The 13494-nt window shown below is 34.2% G+C and overlaps 1 protein-coding gene across 1 annotated transcript in view; it reads left to right on the forward strand.

Moving 5' to 3' along the window:
• Nucleotides 1-524: 524 nt before the first annotated feature.
• Nucleotides 525-13494, forward strand: part of LOC106071809 (ATP-dependent DNA/RNA helicase DHX36-like) — a 40692-nt gene continuing 27722 nt past the window's right edge. Inside the window, exons 1-10 of the mRNA XM_056009136.1 lie at nucleotides 525-831; nucleotides 1126-1296; nucleotides 2437-2582; nucleotides 4071-4145; nucleotides 5090-5185; nucleotides 6467-6552; nucleotides 7166-7240; nucleotides 9010-9176; nucleotides 10391-10472; nucleotides 11574-11681. Of these exons, the coding sequence (XP_055865111.1) occupies nucleotides 1215-1296; nucleotides 2437-2582; nucleotides 4071-4145; nucleotides 5090-5185; nucleotides 6467-6552; nucleotides 7166-7240; nucleotides 9010-9176; nucleotides 10391-10472; nucleotides 11574-11681 (917 nt within the window). The 5' untranslated portion in view covers nucleotides 525-831; nucleotides 1126-1214. The remainder of the gene's footprint in view (nucleotides 832-1125; nucleotides 1297-2436; nucleotides 2583-4070; nucleotides 4146-5089; nucleotides 5186-6466; nucleotides 6553-7165; nucleotides 7241-9009; nucleotides 9177-10390; nucleotides 10473-11573; nucleotides 11682-13494) is intronic.

Below are 13494 nucleotides of genomic sequence, written 5' to 3' on the forward strand. Positions count from 1 at the left end.
AAATAGAAGTTAAAGAAAAGGAAGAGAATGAAATTGAAGAAATAGAAGTTAAAGAAAAGGAAGAGAATGAAATTGAAGAAATAGAAGTTAAAGAAAAGGAAGAGAATGAAATTGAAGAAATAGAAGTTAATGAAAAGAAAGAGAATGAAATTGAAGAAATAGAAGTTAAAGAAAAGAAAGAGAATGAAATTGAAGAAATAGAAGTTAAAGAAAAGGAAGAGAATGAAATTGAAGAAATAGAAGTTAAAGAAAAGGAAGATAATGAAATTGAAGAAATAGAAGTTAAAGAAAAGAAAGAGAATGAAATTGAAGAAATAGAAGTTAAAGAAAAGGAAGAGAATGAAATTGAAGAAATAGAAGTTAAAGAAAAGAAAGAGAATGAAATTGAAGAAATAGAATTTAAAGAAAAGGAAGAGAATGAAATTGAAGAAATAGAAGTTAAAGAAAAGGAAGAGAATGAAATTGAAGAAATAGAAGTTAAAGAAAAGAAAGAGAATGAAATTGAAGAAATAGAAGTTAAAGAAAAGGAAGAGAATGAAATTGAAGAAATAGAAGTTAAAGAAAAGGAAGAGAATGAAATTGAAAAAATAGAAGTTAAAGAAAAGGAAGAAAAAGTTAAAGAAAAGGAAGAGGGAGTAGCTGAAGAAAGGAAAGAGGAAGAAGATAAAGAAGAGGAAGAGGCTAAAGAGAAAGTTGTTACAGAAAAGGAAGAGGAAGAAGTTGAAGAAAAGAAAAAGGAAAGAAAAGTGGCACACATTTTGTACAAAGAGGATGATGACAATGAAGAAGATGCAAAGCACTGGAAGAAAAGTTTAGAGCACAATGAGAAAGGTATGACTTCTCTAAACCCCATTTAAAAAAAAAAAAAAAAAAAAGTGTTTTATGCATCTGACACCTTAAGGTCTAGAAACACTATACAATTCCATTATCACTATTCAATAAACTACACTATCCTTCTGTCTTTGTCTCAACATATTTTCAATTTGTGTCAAGACGCATGGTCACTGTGTGTCTGTGTATCTAGCTAAATGTCCCATTTGTGTGTGTGCATGTATGTGTATACATGTTTTAGTATGTATATCTACTGTATTTATCACAACATGTCTGACCTGTCCCATATTTCAGGTACGGCACCTGTCTGGGTAACTCCAGAAAAACCTACAGAAGTCTGTGCTGTTTTTGCTGAGGAGAAAGATTCTGATGATGTGCCGGACATGATACCCAGTGTAGTTTCTATGTTTGAGTCTATGAAGACTCAGTTTAACATCCCTTTAAATGACCAGGAGCCTAGATCTGGTGAGTGAATGTTTTACTCTTTACTTTTTGTGTCTTGGTACCGTTATGTTTCTTAAAAGTTCTAAGGAAATCAAAGCTTCACATGAATTAGGATTTTACAATTAGCCACTTATTTGTTGCTTGTTAGAAAAGAATAGATTGAAAAATAGGCAGTCAGAAATGGTAATTTGAACATGTATATCTATACCACTATATACCGGTATGTAATATACATAAACAACACAATAGCTTGAATTGGCAATGATTCAATATTATAAAAGTATTTATTGTAAGAAATGGAACCACTAGATTTAATGAATCAATAGAACAACTATAAAAACTAACTTTTATATGTTTTCGTATTTTCTGGTTGCTTTTTAAACTGAGAAATTTCTGCTTTCCATTGTATTTACCCACTTTACTTTTTCTCTCCTAATAAATGATACCATCCGATTTAATTCAATTAATTTTTGGTTTATAAACTTAAATTGTGTTATATAAAAAGAATATGCGTTCTCTGTTACATAAAAAGAATGTGCGTTCTCCTATAATTCTCTACCAACAGAAACGTTTTCTGATTACAAACAAAAAAGTTATTGGAGTTTAATCATAATTCGATAGAATGTACAAATGTGAAAAATGAACACTTCTGTCACAATGTGGAAAAATTATTACAGAAAGAAAGAGTTAAATGCTCTACTATTTCATGCTTTATAGTTTAGAAAGTTGATATTTTCACTCTTTATTATTGTTTATAAAGTCCTTGCGATCTATAGGGCAGATGATGGAAAGATCATCTGTTTCTGGTCTGTGGCCCATGGTTAACAAGGGTGTATGTGGCCCGTACGGTACAATGACCAACCACCTTTACTTTTCCCCAACTAATGTCAAGTATCCATTTGAGCTGAGTGGACTTGGAGGCACCCTAAAGATCGTGGATTTAAAAACCCCAGACTTCACCGGGATTCAAACCCAAGACCTTCAGTTCAGAAGCCAAGTACTTACCACTCAGCAACTGCACTTACGATTATTTATAAAGCTTATATCTTGTATACTTCAGCATGTTTTTAATATTGAGCTTATTCATTCTCATATTTGTTATATTTTATGTAGTAGTTTTCATTACATTAAAGTTTATAATCTTTCTATGCTTCTGTTTAGACTTTGTGGAGAAAACAGCCAGGCTGCAACAAGACTCAGATCTAGACAAGTATTTGAAGTTCTCCTTGGAACAACTGATGGAGACAAGGGAATACCAGTCGATGCTAAACTTCAGAAAAACACTACCCAGTTATAAAATGAAAGATGTAATTTGATATGTATTTTTTTTTTTTATTTCATACATCTATTAGATTTCATAAACCCATTCAAACCTAGCCAATTAAAAATATTAACCCTTTCAAATCCAACCCAAAGGAAGGGAAGTATGCAAGAAAAAAAGCTGGCTTCATCTTAGAATTAGAAATATATTGGTAAAAGTGATAAAATGAATTGAATTGCAATGAAAAGGTTGCTTTATATTATAGTCTCAACTTGTTGGTATATATCGTTGCCATGGTCACCTCGTGAGTCTTCGATATGCTCTACCAACAATTTTCAAAATCAGATGAATGATAGAATCATGTGTACATATAATACAATCAAATGTACATAGAATAAAATCCTGTGTACATAGAATAGGTATATTCTCAGTAGATTTTTACTATTAACAGGGAATAAAAGGTGTATTAAAAACTGATTGAGTATATAATTTTTAAGATTGAATGATAATCTTCCATAAAACCAAAAAGTAGCCAATGCATCAGAATATTACAAGATCTAAAATATCATGTCAGATTTTCAATTCTGGTATCTTGTCCAGTTTTTGCCATTTATACAGGACTGATGAGTGAACAGACAGACCACACAAAACTAAAAGCAGCTATTACCCTTCAGGGGGCTGCTAAAAATTCAGAACAGTTAAATGTAATATCTTCACCCATTAAATATATAACAATGTAGACTCATATAGTTAAAATGGTGAAGCCACACTTATAATACTAATTAAACAAACCAACAGTCTCGACTCCAACAGTTACTGGGCTGTGTCCTTCAGTATCTATTAGAGAAAATTAATAAAAAATTCTGGATTATTTCCATCACAAGGTTTTATTTTAAACTACATGTATAATGTCACAAGATAAAGTAGATTAATCCCTTTTGGTCTTTTGCTCTGCTTGTGACAAGTAAGTAGCGGCTGGATTTGGCTGTTATGATATTGAATGTTAAATGTTAGATAAACATTTACTCGGACACATTTTTTTTTTATGCTGATTATTAACTCTTTCTCTCTGTAATTATTTTTCTCCTAGTATTATTCGTGTTGCTCATTTGTATTTCACTCCCCTGTTATGATTTAACTTCAATGAACTTTTTCATTTGTTATCAGAAAATGTTATATTTGGTATTGAATTATTGGAGAATACATGCTCTTATTACTCAACACAAATTAAAGTTTATAAACCCAAAAACCAATTTAGTTTAATGGGAATCAAATCAACTTTAAGAGTTAAGTAATTATTTTTTAAAAATTTTATTTCAGAAATTATTACGAAGAACTGACCTCATGTCAGCTTGCATAATTTCTTAATTTTCTGATTTTGGATTTTTCTCTCATACTTTAAAATTTGTATAAACTCTGTCACAGAAATCTTGTATATTTTTACAAAATATTTTCTCCCTAGTCTATCACTTCATATACAAGTTATTGTAACTTCGCTTTGTTTATTAAAACATGGTTTTGTTATCTTTAAAAGGAAATTGTAAAGAGTATTCAAGACAATCAAGTTGTGGTGATTAGTGGGGAAACTGGCTGTGGAAAAAGTACTCAGGTAGGTAAAGGTTAATAGTATTCATCATCCTCATCTGTCCCTTGACTTTCGTCGTAGGGGTACTGTGACAGTTCACCCTAACACAATCCCGCCATTTTCTTTCAGTCAGCAGCTGTTCTTAGTAGAATCTCAAGGGAGAGGCCTTATTATACCTTTACATTGTCCAGCCAGCTTTTCTTAGGACGACCCTTTCCTTGTGTTCCCTCCACTGTACCTTGAAGAATGACTTTAGACAGTGAGTCATGACCGAACCAGCTCAGCTTTCATCTCTTCACAGTATTAGAAGTTCCTGCTTTTTTTTTCCAGTCAAAGTGTTGACTTTTAAAAGTACAAACTCATTTGTTTTCTTTTCCTGGTATCTGATACCCAGCAGTTTTCTGTAGCATTTACAAAGTCTTAAAAAGACAATAAAGTTTATGTTATAAGTAGCCAGACCAGCTGTGGTCAAACTATCAAGTTGTGGAGGGGGGAGGGGAGTGTTAGGATATATTTTACTCTGTAATCAGCAGTTTTTCCTAGTCTTGCTGCTGTGCCCCTTGTTTTGTTGTCCTTGTGGAGTTTTGTCCCTAAGCAGGCAAAGCGCAACTAAGAGACTAATTTCCATCTAAAATATCTCAGTCTTTATATTTTTTTGTAAACAAAATTTGACAACAGGCTAATCTATATACATAGCCATTAATTGCATAAATACGACAAATGTAAAGATATGCTCGTCTTTGCTTTTTAATCAACCTTTGCCTTATCTGAATGTTAGACAACTGGAGTGCTACTAATAATCTGAAAACCATCTTCCGCAAAGGTTTTTCCATTCTTGTTGGATATTCTGCTCATCCAATTTCTGTCAAGTGCTCACTGATTTGGGTGATCATTCGTTTATACAAAAATAAACACATATATGTTTGATCATCTTTGGTAATGGTATAGCTGTTTGTTTGTTGGCTCAGGTCCCTCAGTTTATCCTGGACGACTACATCACTAGAGAGAAAGGAAGTATGTGCCGCATTATCTGTACACAGCCGCGGAGGATTAGTGCCATTGCAGTAAGTCTCTTATTTTTATTTTTTTTGTTACATCTAAGACTAAGACTGCTTTATTGATCCTTACGGAAATTTGTTGTGATTACAAGGACTCTTTTCTCATATAAAGACAACACAACAGAAAAATACACATAAATACAACAGACACAACATAAAGAGTTCATTCAGCGACTCCACACAGGTATCTTAGTGCTTTTCATGTTCCCTGATCACTACTCATTAGGTTGAAATGTCAGAAAAAATTAATCGTTATTAGATATTTGTTTTACATGTTTTGATGTTCCTTCAGAATGAAGATTATTAAATTCTGGTCCAAACATCTTGCAGCAAGGCTAGAGGATGGTGGTTGGCAGGGTTTGATCCCTGAGGTTATTGAGACAACAATCCAGAGTGCATACCACGACTTGTTATGTTAAAAATTATTCTTTCATACCTGGGATCTATAGCGCAGATCTGTTTCTATGGCCATTGGTTAATGTCCAATTGCTTTACGAATGTCATGTGCCCATTAGAGTTGAATGAACTCATGAATACCCTTAACTCTTTCTCTCCATAATTATTTACCACATTCTAGTGGAATCAACGCTGGTATCGTCAGTTAGGAGAGAAAGAGTTAAATCCTGAAATTACAAATCCCAGTCTTCACTGAAATTCTTATGCAGGACACCTCGGTTCGGAAGCCAAGTGCTTTACCACGCAGACACCATGCCCCCATGTTTAAGATTATTTAGAAGCAAAAAATACATAGTTTGGGACAGAATAGCATCATTTTTCAAACTGTATAAAATTGTTTTGTCAAAGCTTGTAGTTGAAGAAGATCAAGAACGATTATTATTATTATAGCTTTTATAAAGTGCTACTTTCATGCTTATAGCATGCTCAGAGCGCTTTTGGTTCAATCTCATTTGTGGACCAGTGTGGGGGGGGGGGAGTTGGTTTTCCATTCTGCCTTTAGGCGCTCAGTAAACACACAACTCTGCCCGAGTCGGGTGTCGAACCTCGAGCCCCCTTCTAGGTAGCCAAGCCAAGCCAAGTTCAAGCGCACTTGGCCTCTCGACCACGCTTCCCACTTGCTTATTATTGATTAATGCTTATTGTAAAAGGATTTGTGGAAAACTAGGCAGTAGAAGAAATTAAAGAAAGCTGCTTCATAAATTGTTTTTTTTAATAACATTTCATTCCTATGATCCTGCTTTCACCAGATTTGTTTTTAAAAACCAGTTTGTAAGAGTGGGTCTAGTGCCAAGCAAAGTTTGACTTCCACATATCTTTGTGTCTTACTAGGTTGCAGAGCGTGTGGCAGCTGAAAGATGTGAGTACATAGATGTGCCCTGTATTGCCAGCGTGGGATACCAGATTAGGCTTGAAAAGTAAGATTTTATTTTGGTTTAGTTATTTCCAGTATTGGATACCAGATTAGACTTGAAAAGTAAGATTTTATTTTGGTTTAGTTATTTCCAGTATTGGATACCAGATTAGACTTGAAAAGTAAGATTTTATTTTGGTTTAGTTATTTCTAGTGTGGGATACCAGATTAGACTAGAAAAGTAAGATTTTTTTTCTCCATTTTTCCATTCTGAGAAACTAGATTGGATTCAATTTCTTTATTAAGGACATAAATAGTGATAATAGGCCATGCCATGTAATCGTACATAAATCTGCAAAACAGATTTTTGGCTCAAAGCTTTCTTCTACTTTTTAATAGGAATGTTTCAAATTATACAAGTAGTCAAATTCTGATTTCCCTAACTACCAAATCATTAAGTTTCACCTGCACAAATTCATTCCTGAGTGATTCACACAAACTTCCTTTTTTCCCCTTTCAAAATGATTTGGTCTAGGACAACAGCAATTATGAAAACATACTTGCTGATGTCTAGATGTCAATGAAATCAATGTTGCTGCAATAACCTTTCCTATGTTAAAAACTTTCTATGTTTCAATATAGTTTTGGATGATGAAATATGTTTCTTCTTATCCCAGGAAGCCACCAAGACGTCAGGGGTCAATTTTATTTTGTACTACAGGAGTTGTTTTGAAAATACTGGAACATGATCCGTAAGTTTTATTTCATTCACTCTTCAATGAGGTATTGGTTCAGTCATGTTGGCTAACTAGATTCAGTGATCGCACAACTTTCATCTTGCCAGCTTTTTGTTTGCTGAGCTGTAAGCTCTTTTACAATCACACAGAATATCTCGTACTTTACAACTGCCAAACTTTAGACCAGTACACATTTCTGTTTCACTGTTAAATACCCTAAGTCGTGGTTGAGAGGCCAAGTGCGCTTGAACTTGGCTTGGCTTGGCTATCTAGAAGGGGGCTCGAGGTTCGACACCCGACTCAGGCAGAGTTGTGTTTACTGAGCGCCTAAAGGCAGCACGGAAAACCAACTACTAGATACCCCCTCCCCCCCCCCCCCACCCCCACTGGTCCACAAATGAGATTGGACCAAAGCGCTCTGAGCATGCTATAAGCATGAAAGTGGCACTATATAAAATCTATAATAATAATACTAGTAAGGTTTGAATTCGAGTCCGAAGATTAATCAGGAATGCAGTATTTCCTGTGGCTATACAACCCCAACTGTGAATTACATATTTTGCTCTAAATCATATGCTGTAACTATAACTCATTCATTACAAGTCAGTATATTTTAGCTAATCAAGGAATGATCCAATTCATGAAATGAAGTCTTTAAGAATGTAAATTTGTATTATTAAGACTGCATATTTTTTTTTTAGGGAATCGAGTCAAACATTGCATACATTTTGTGAATTTTTGAATTAAACAAATCAAAATAAATGGTATAGCTAACCCTAACCCTGTATTTATTCATTTTTCGAAGTAAGTCATTGCAACTACTAATTTTCAACGTTAGATTTTCTACACTATCATTTTGTTATGTTTGTTATGTGCAAATAACTAGGGGATGGTGGCTGAGTAGCTTTAAACCACTTGGCCATCTAGCTAGAAGGCTTGTGTTCAAATCCTAAACTAGACCCAGAGTTGAGATTTAAAGTAAAGTTAAAGTTTTCCTTTCAGACCTTGTGATTTAAAGGTCATCTGTTTCTGTGGCCCATAGTTAATTAGGGTGTCGTGTGGCCAGCACAATAACCAACCACCTTTACTTTTTCCCAACTTATATAGAAAAAGAATAAGAAATTCCAGTCTGGAATCAAACCTGGGAGCCCCCCCTGGTCTAAGGCGCTTTACCATTCAGCCACCACGAATCCAGAATTGAGATTTGATTGAAGCTAACTTGTGTTGCTGAGCTTCCATAGGCACTTGTGGAAACTTTCACATTCCTCCCCTCACCACCGCTTGTCCACAGAATATTTTTGACCAGAGCCCACGGAGCATGCAAGATGCGAAATGCGAAAGCAATAATAGCGATAATAAAAATCAGAATATTCTCTCAACTTAATGTGAGCAAATGTGACAATAAATGATTATTCAATGTAAATGATTATTCAATATAAATGATTATTCAATATCAATGATTATTCAATATAAATGATTATTCAATATAAATGATTATTCAATACAAATGATTATTCAATATAAATGATTATTCAATATGAATGATTATTCAATATAAATGATTATTCAATATAAATGAAAGATGAAACAAAGAAATATTGTTTTCTTTCTAAATATATTTACATGAAGCAAATCTATGACCCTAACCCTCAAATGTTAATCAATTAAAGCATTTAATTAGTGATCTTACAGATTTATGTTTATAGCAAAAGTCATACTTTTTCTGTGTTGACAACATCTCATGTAAATGCATCTGAATTTATTGCATGTGAATTAATCAACAGATGCCTTACGAGGGCCACGCATATAATCATTGATGAGATTCACGAGCGTGATCTTCAGTCTGACTTCTTGATGATCATCCTGAAAGATCTGCTACCTCGCCGGAAGGACCTTAGGATTATCCTGATGAGTGCCACTCTCAATGCAGAGTTGTTCTCTGCCTATTTCAGTATGGAATCGAAGATAGAGAACATACACTATATGCATTTTATTTTTCTATAGGTCTTTTCTTTTTCATTAGCCATTACTTCATATCTCTAAGGAAAATGAACTTTTACTTACAGCGCCTTAAAATTAGTAAGCTCTCACACTAAAGATGATGACATTCTGTTCACTTAATTCAATTGCAAGATGTAAAATGGTCCAAACATTGTATATATATGCTCAATTGTTTTGCTTAAGGCACTTTGTAATATGCACATTTAGGAAAGACTGAAGAAAGAGAACTTGACTGTATAAAAAGAAAGACATGTTTTTTTAAGTTGTGAAAGATAATTAAAATAATTCATCTTAAAGCGCCACATGGTTTGAAACTTGGCTATCAACTCAAGAGATCATTCATTTTTTAAAACATAGATTGTTGGGTTCGACTAACAAGAATTTCATAGACTAACAAGAATTTCATAGCACTTTGTACTGTTGACACATTATTGGCAAGGATTAACCATGAAATTAGCTTTTTTTTTTTTATGGGGAATTTATTTATTTTTTTTTTTGTCTTTTTGTTTGAATAGGAGCTTTTACTAGGTGTGAAGTTTTTGGTATTGCAGACTTTTGCTAGGTGTCTGGTTTATAGCACTTTGCCCAGTTGACACATTTGTGGTAAAGAGTAAACATTAACTTAGCTTTTTTTTTCAAAAAGTGAAATATTTCAATTTTTTGGTGTCATTTTGCTCAAATAGGACCAAGACTTTTACTAGGTGTGAAGTTATTGATATTGCAGGCTTTTGCTAGGTGTGTGGTTTTAATATTTGCAGACTTTTGCTAGGTGTGTGATTTTAATATTTGCAGACTTTTGCTACGTGTATGGATTTAATATTTGCACTTTTGCTAGGTGTGAGGTCTTGAGCTACTGTCTTTTCGTTTCCTGGATTTTGAAGTCAATTCCATTCTTACTATGTGCCTAAAGAAATTGATTTATTTTTGGTGGAGCTTAAATTGCAATTGGCTTGAATGCTTCTTAGGAATCTCAGACATCAATGTCAATTTTGTTTTCTAAATTTTTCTAAAATCCTTAAAAAATTATACTTAATTACATTTAAATATTGATTGATTTATGTTTATATATATATATATATATATATATATATATATATATATATATATATATATATATATATATTTGAAATCCTATAAGGACTATATTTACTAACTATTCCTCAGATAACTGCCCCAATCTACACATACCTGGCTTCACATTTCCTGTACAGCAATATCTTCTGGAAGATATCATTCAGTTGACAAAGTAAGTGCTTTGAATGTTTGTTTTTGTACTAGAGTTTTTTGGCAAGTTGGCAGGCAGTACTCAGGCCATGATGTGCCTGTTAAACTAAGCTATTTACCATTTACCCCTTAAAATGCTGGTCTAATCTTAAAATTTAACATTTAAAAATACAACAGGTTATTATAAACAAGCCGACCGGCTTCATAGCATACGCCGCTATTTAGTCTCCAAATGGGTGTGGGTTTGGGCAAACAACTGTGTGTGGGAAGAAGACACAGGGCAGGAGGAGGGTCAGATAGTTGGCGCTTGTGCGCGGTGTCCCGCATGGTTGTGTGACATAGAGAATTATATATACAGATACTTTTAGTACAATTTAAATTTGTGTAGAGTAGATATTGAAAAAATTCATTTTAAATTTAGTTACTCTGTTTAATTTTATCTTATAAATTATTTTATCTTATTAATTACAGACGTTCTTTCAAAAGAGAAGAAAATTGTGCCCTAGGGTTGACCTAGTTATGCATGTTAATGAAAGTTAACCTCTGCTAAGTCATTGGTTTTTCTTGCTGATTGAAGCCACCAGTTGCACGCTGCATTGACACCAGTGAAAAAGGAGCACTTAGATGCTAATCATTAAAAAAAAATCTGTTAGATTGAAAGAAGGCGATAGTTAAATATTGAAATGTATCCGAAGGACATACAATTATTTCTATGGATAAGAGTTAAAAGTTAATTTTTAAAAGTTTGCTTGTTTTAGTTTGTTTGCTCTGCTATCTTGGCTTGATTAAGCAAATGAACATAAAAGAAACAGTATTCCCAGGCTTATAAATTACAAGATATTTTGCATATAATAGACATAACTTTTAAAAATGGGCCAAACTTATGTTCATATTGTTGAAGCTGAGTGTTTTTTTTTTGTTGTTAGCTTACCCTTTATGAGTTTTTAGCATTTTTTTGGGGGGGGGGGTAGGAGGGTTGGGGAATAAAGGCTAATGGTCACTATGTTAACCACCTAATAACTTAATTAACTGTTGGCCAACTTTAAGTGAAATTTTGCAATAGCTTTGCATTCATTACTTGCCTCCCCTGATAATAAATTGATCAAACATTTTGTCTTTCCAGCTACACACCAGAGCTGAGGAGAAATTTTTCAAACAACCACAGACTGCCCTTGAATGAATTACAGGAGCTGGCCAGTTATCAGACTTGGTGTAGAAGCCTGTTTCCAAGGTATGTTCTTGTTCTGTTTGGAGTTTTTGTAAAGAATTCTTTAGTGGTTTTATTTTTGTTTAGATTCACGTTTAAACAAATTTTAAGAACTTTTTTTAAAAAGATTTTTTTGTATAGATTATCTTTCCTGTTAATAGCATGCCCAGTGTACTGTTGTCCAATCTTTCTTTAGTTGGGGGAAGGGTTTCCATGCTGCCTTTAGGCACTTAGCAATGTCTGCATTTACCAATGTCTGGATTCATACTCAAGCCCAAATGATACTGAAAATACGCAAAAATTATCTTTCTGTGTTTGCATATTGTAAACATAGTCTCCCTTACATTTATGTATAGTTTTAGAATTAATTTTTTAAACTAAACAGCTTGCTTTTCGAAAAACAAAAAGTGGTATAATACCCAAAAAGTAATCTGTCGCACCTAACTTTGCAAGCCACAATGCGTGGTGAAATCTCTTCTAGTTTTTGAGATCTGAGTGTGACAGGTGGACAGACGGACATTTTGCACAAACTTTACATCTGCTTTTCCCTTTCCATGGGACGCTGAAAAAAGTTATGAAATATAAAAGAAAATGAATCATCAATCTCATGCCATTGTTTGTAAAATGTTTCACATGTTTTGGATGTTCCTTCAGAGTTGAAGATAGTTTACTTCCTAGTCCAAACCTCCCGCAGGATGAGGGGGTTGGGAGCGGGCAGGGTTTGAACCCTCGACCGTCGATAAATCCGAACGACAGTCCAGCGCGCAAACCGCATGACCAGGCAGCCATCCCGACCAGGCAGCCATCCCGACCAGGCAGCCATCCTGTTAGGGTTACCAGACACCTGCGTGCTCAAAGGATGACAAACGAAAACCAAGATTAAGAAAACTTTAAACACTAGACTTACAATTAAAATGATGAAATGTATATGTAACTCATAAGCTGGAAAAGATAAAAAAATCTGCCAACCTATTCTTCATAATATTTTTTGGGGACAATGGCTCTGAGTCAAAGGAGAATCTATTTTTCTCTTTAATCCTCTTTGACGCTACCGAGCATTAATCTTAATTTTAAAAGAAAAAAAATGTCCTCCAAAACTGCTCTCTTAACCAAGAGGCCCATACAAGACGCTGGCCCCAAAACCGCCAATAGAAAGAAAACTACATGGAGAGCTCCCTGATTTGGAAACCACTGCGCAGTTCATCTAATATATTGGTCTTGTCATCTGAATGCTCCAACATAACAATGAGAACCAAGAAGAAAAAAAGAGAAAAATTACATAACGCAATACCTCGCTCCATTAGGTAGGACTACTGTACACATGAAAATACATCATTAGTCATCATGAGTTCAAAATATAGGAAGGATTTATATGATTGCTCGTTAATATGGTGGTAAGCGTGGTCGAGAGGCTAAGTACTCTTGATTTTGGCTTGTCTTGGCTACCAATGAAGGGGATTTAGGTTCGACACCCGACTTGAGCAGAGTTGTGTTTACTGAGCGCCTAAAGGCAGCACAGAAAAACCTTCTCCCAGATACCCCCCCCCCCCCCCCACTGGTCCACAAATGAGATAGGACCATAGCGCTCTGAGCATGGTATAAGCATGAAAGTAGTGCTATATAAAAGCTAGAATTATTATAATTATTATAAATATGCAATTACAGTAAACAGCATTGAAATCAATAATAGTCATAATGATTTACAACGCTTAGTATTTTACCATAATATATGAACTGTTCTATTACCATTCTCTTAACTTTCTGGCTGCAATATGGGGGGGGGGGAAAAAGAAAAAATGTCATAGACATATGAGTGTGTAGAGAACAATTGCTTGAT

This window comes from Biomphalaria glabrata, chromosome 13, assembly GCF_947242115.1.
Source record: "Biomphalaria glabrata chromosome 13, xgBioGlab47.1, whole genome shotgun sequence".
Classification (NCBI taxonomy): domain Eukaryota; kingdom Metazoa; phylum Mollusca; class Gastropoda; family Planorbidae; genus Biomphalaria; species Biomphalaria glabrata.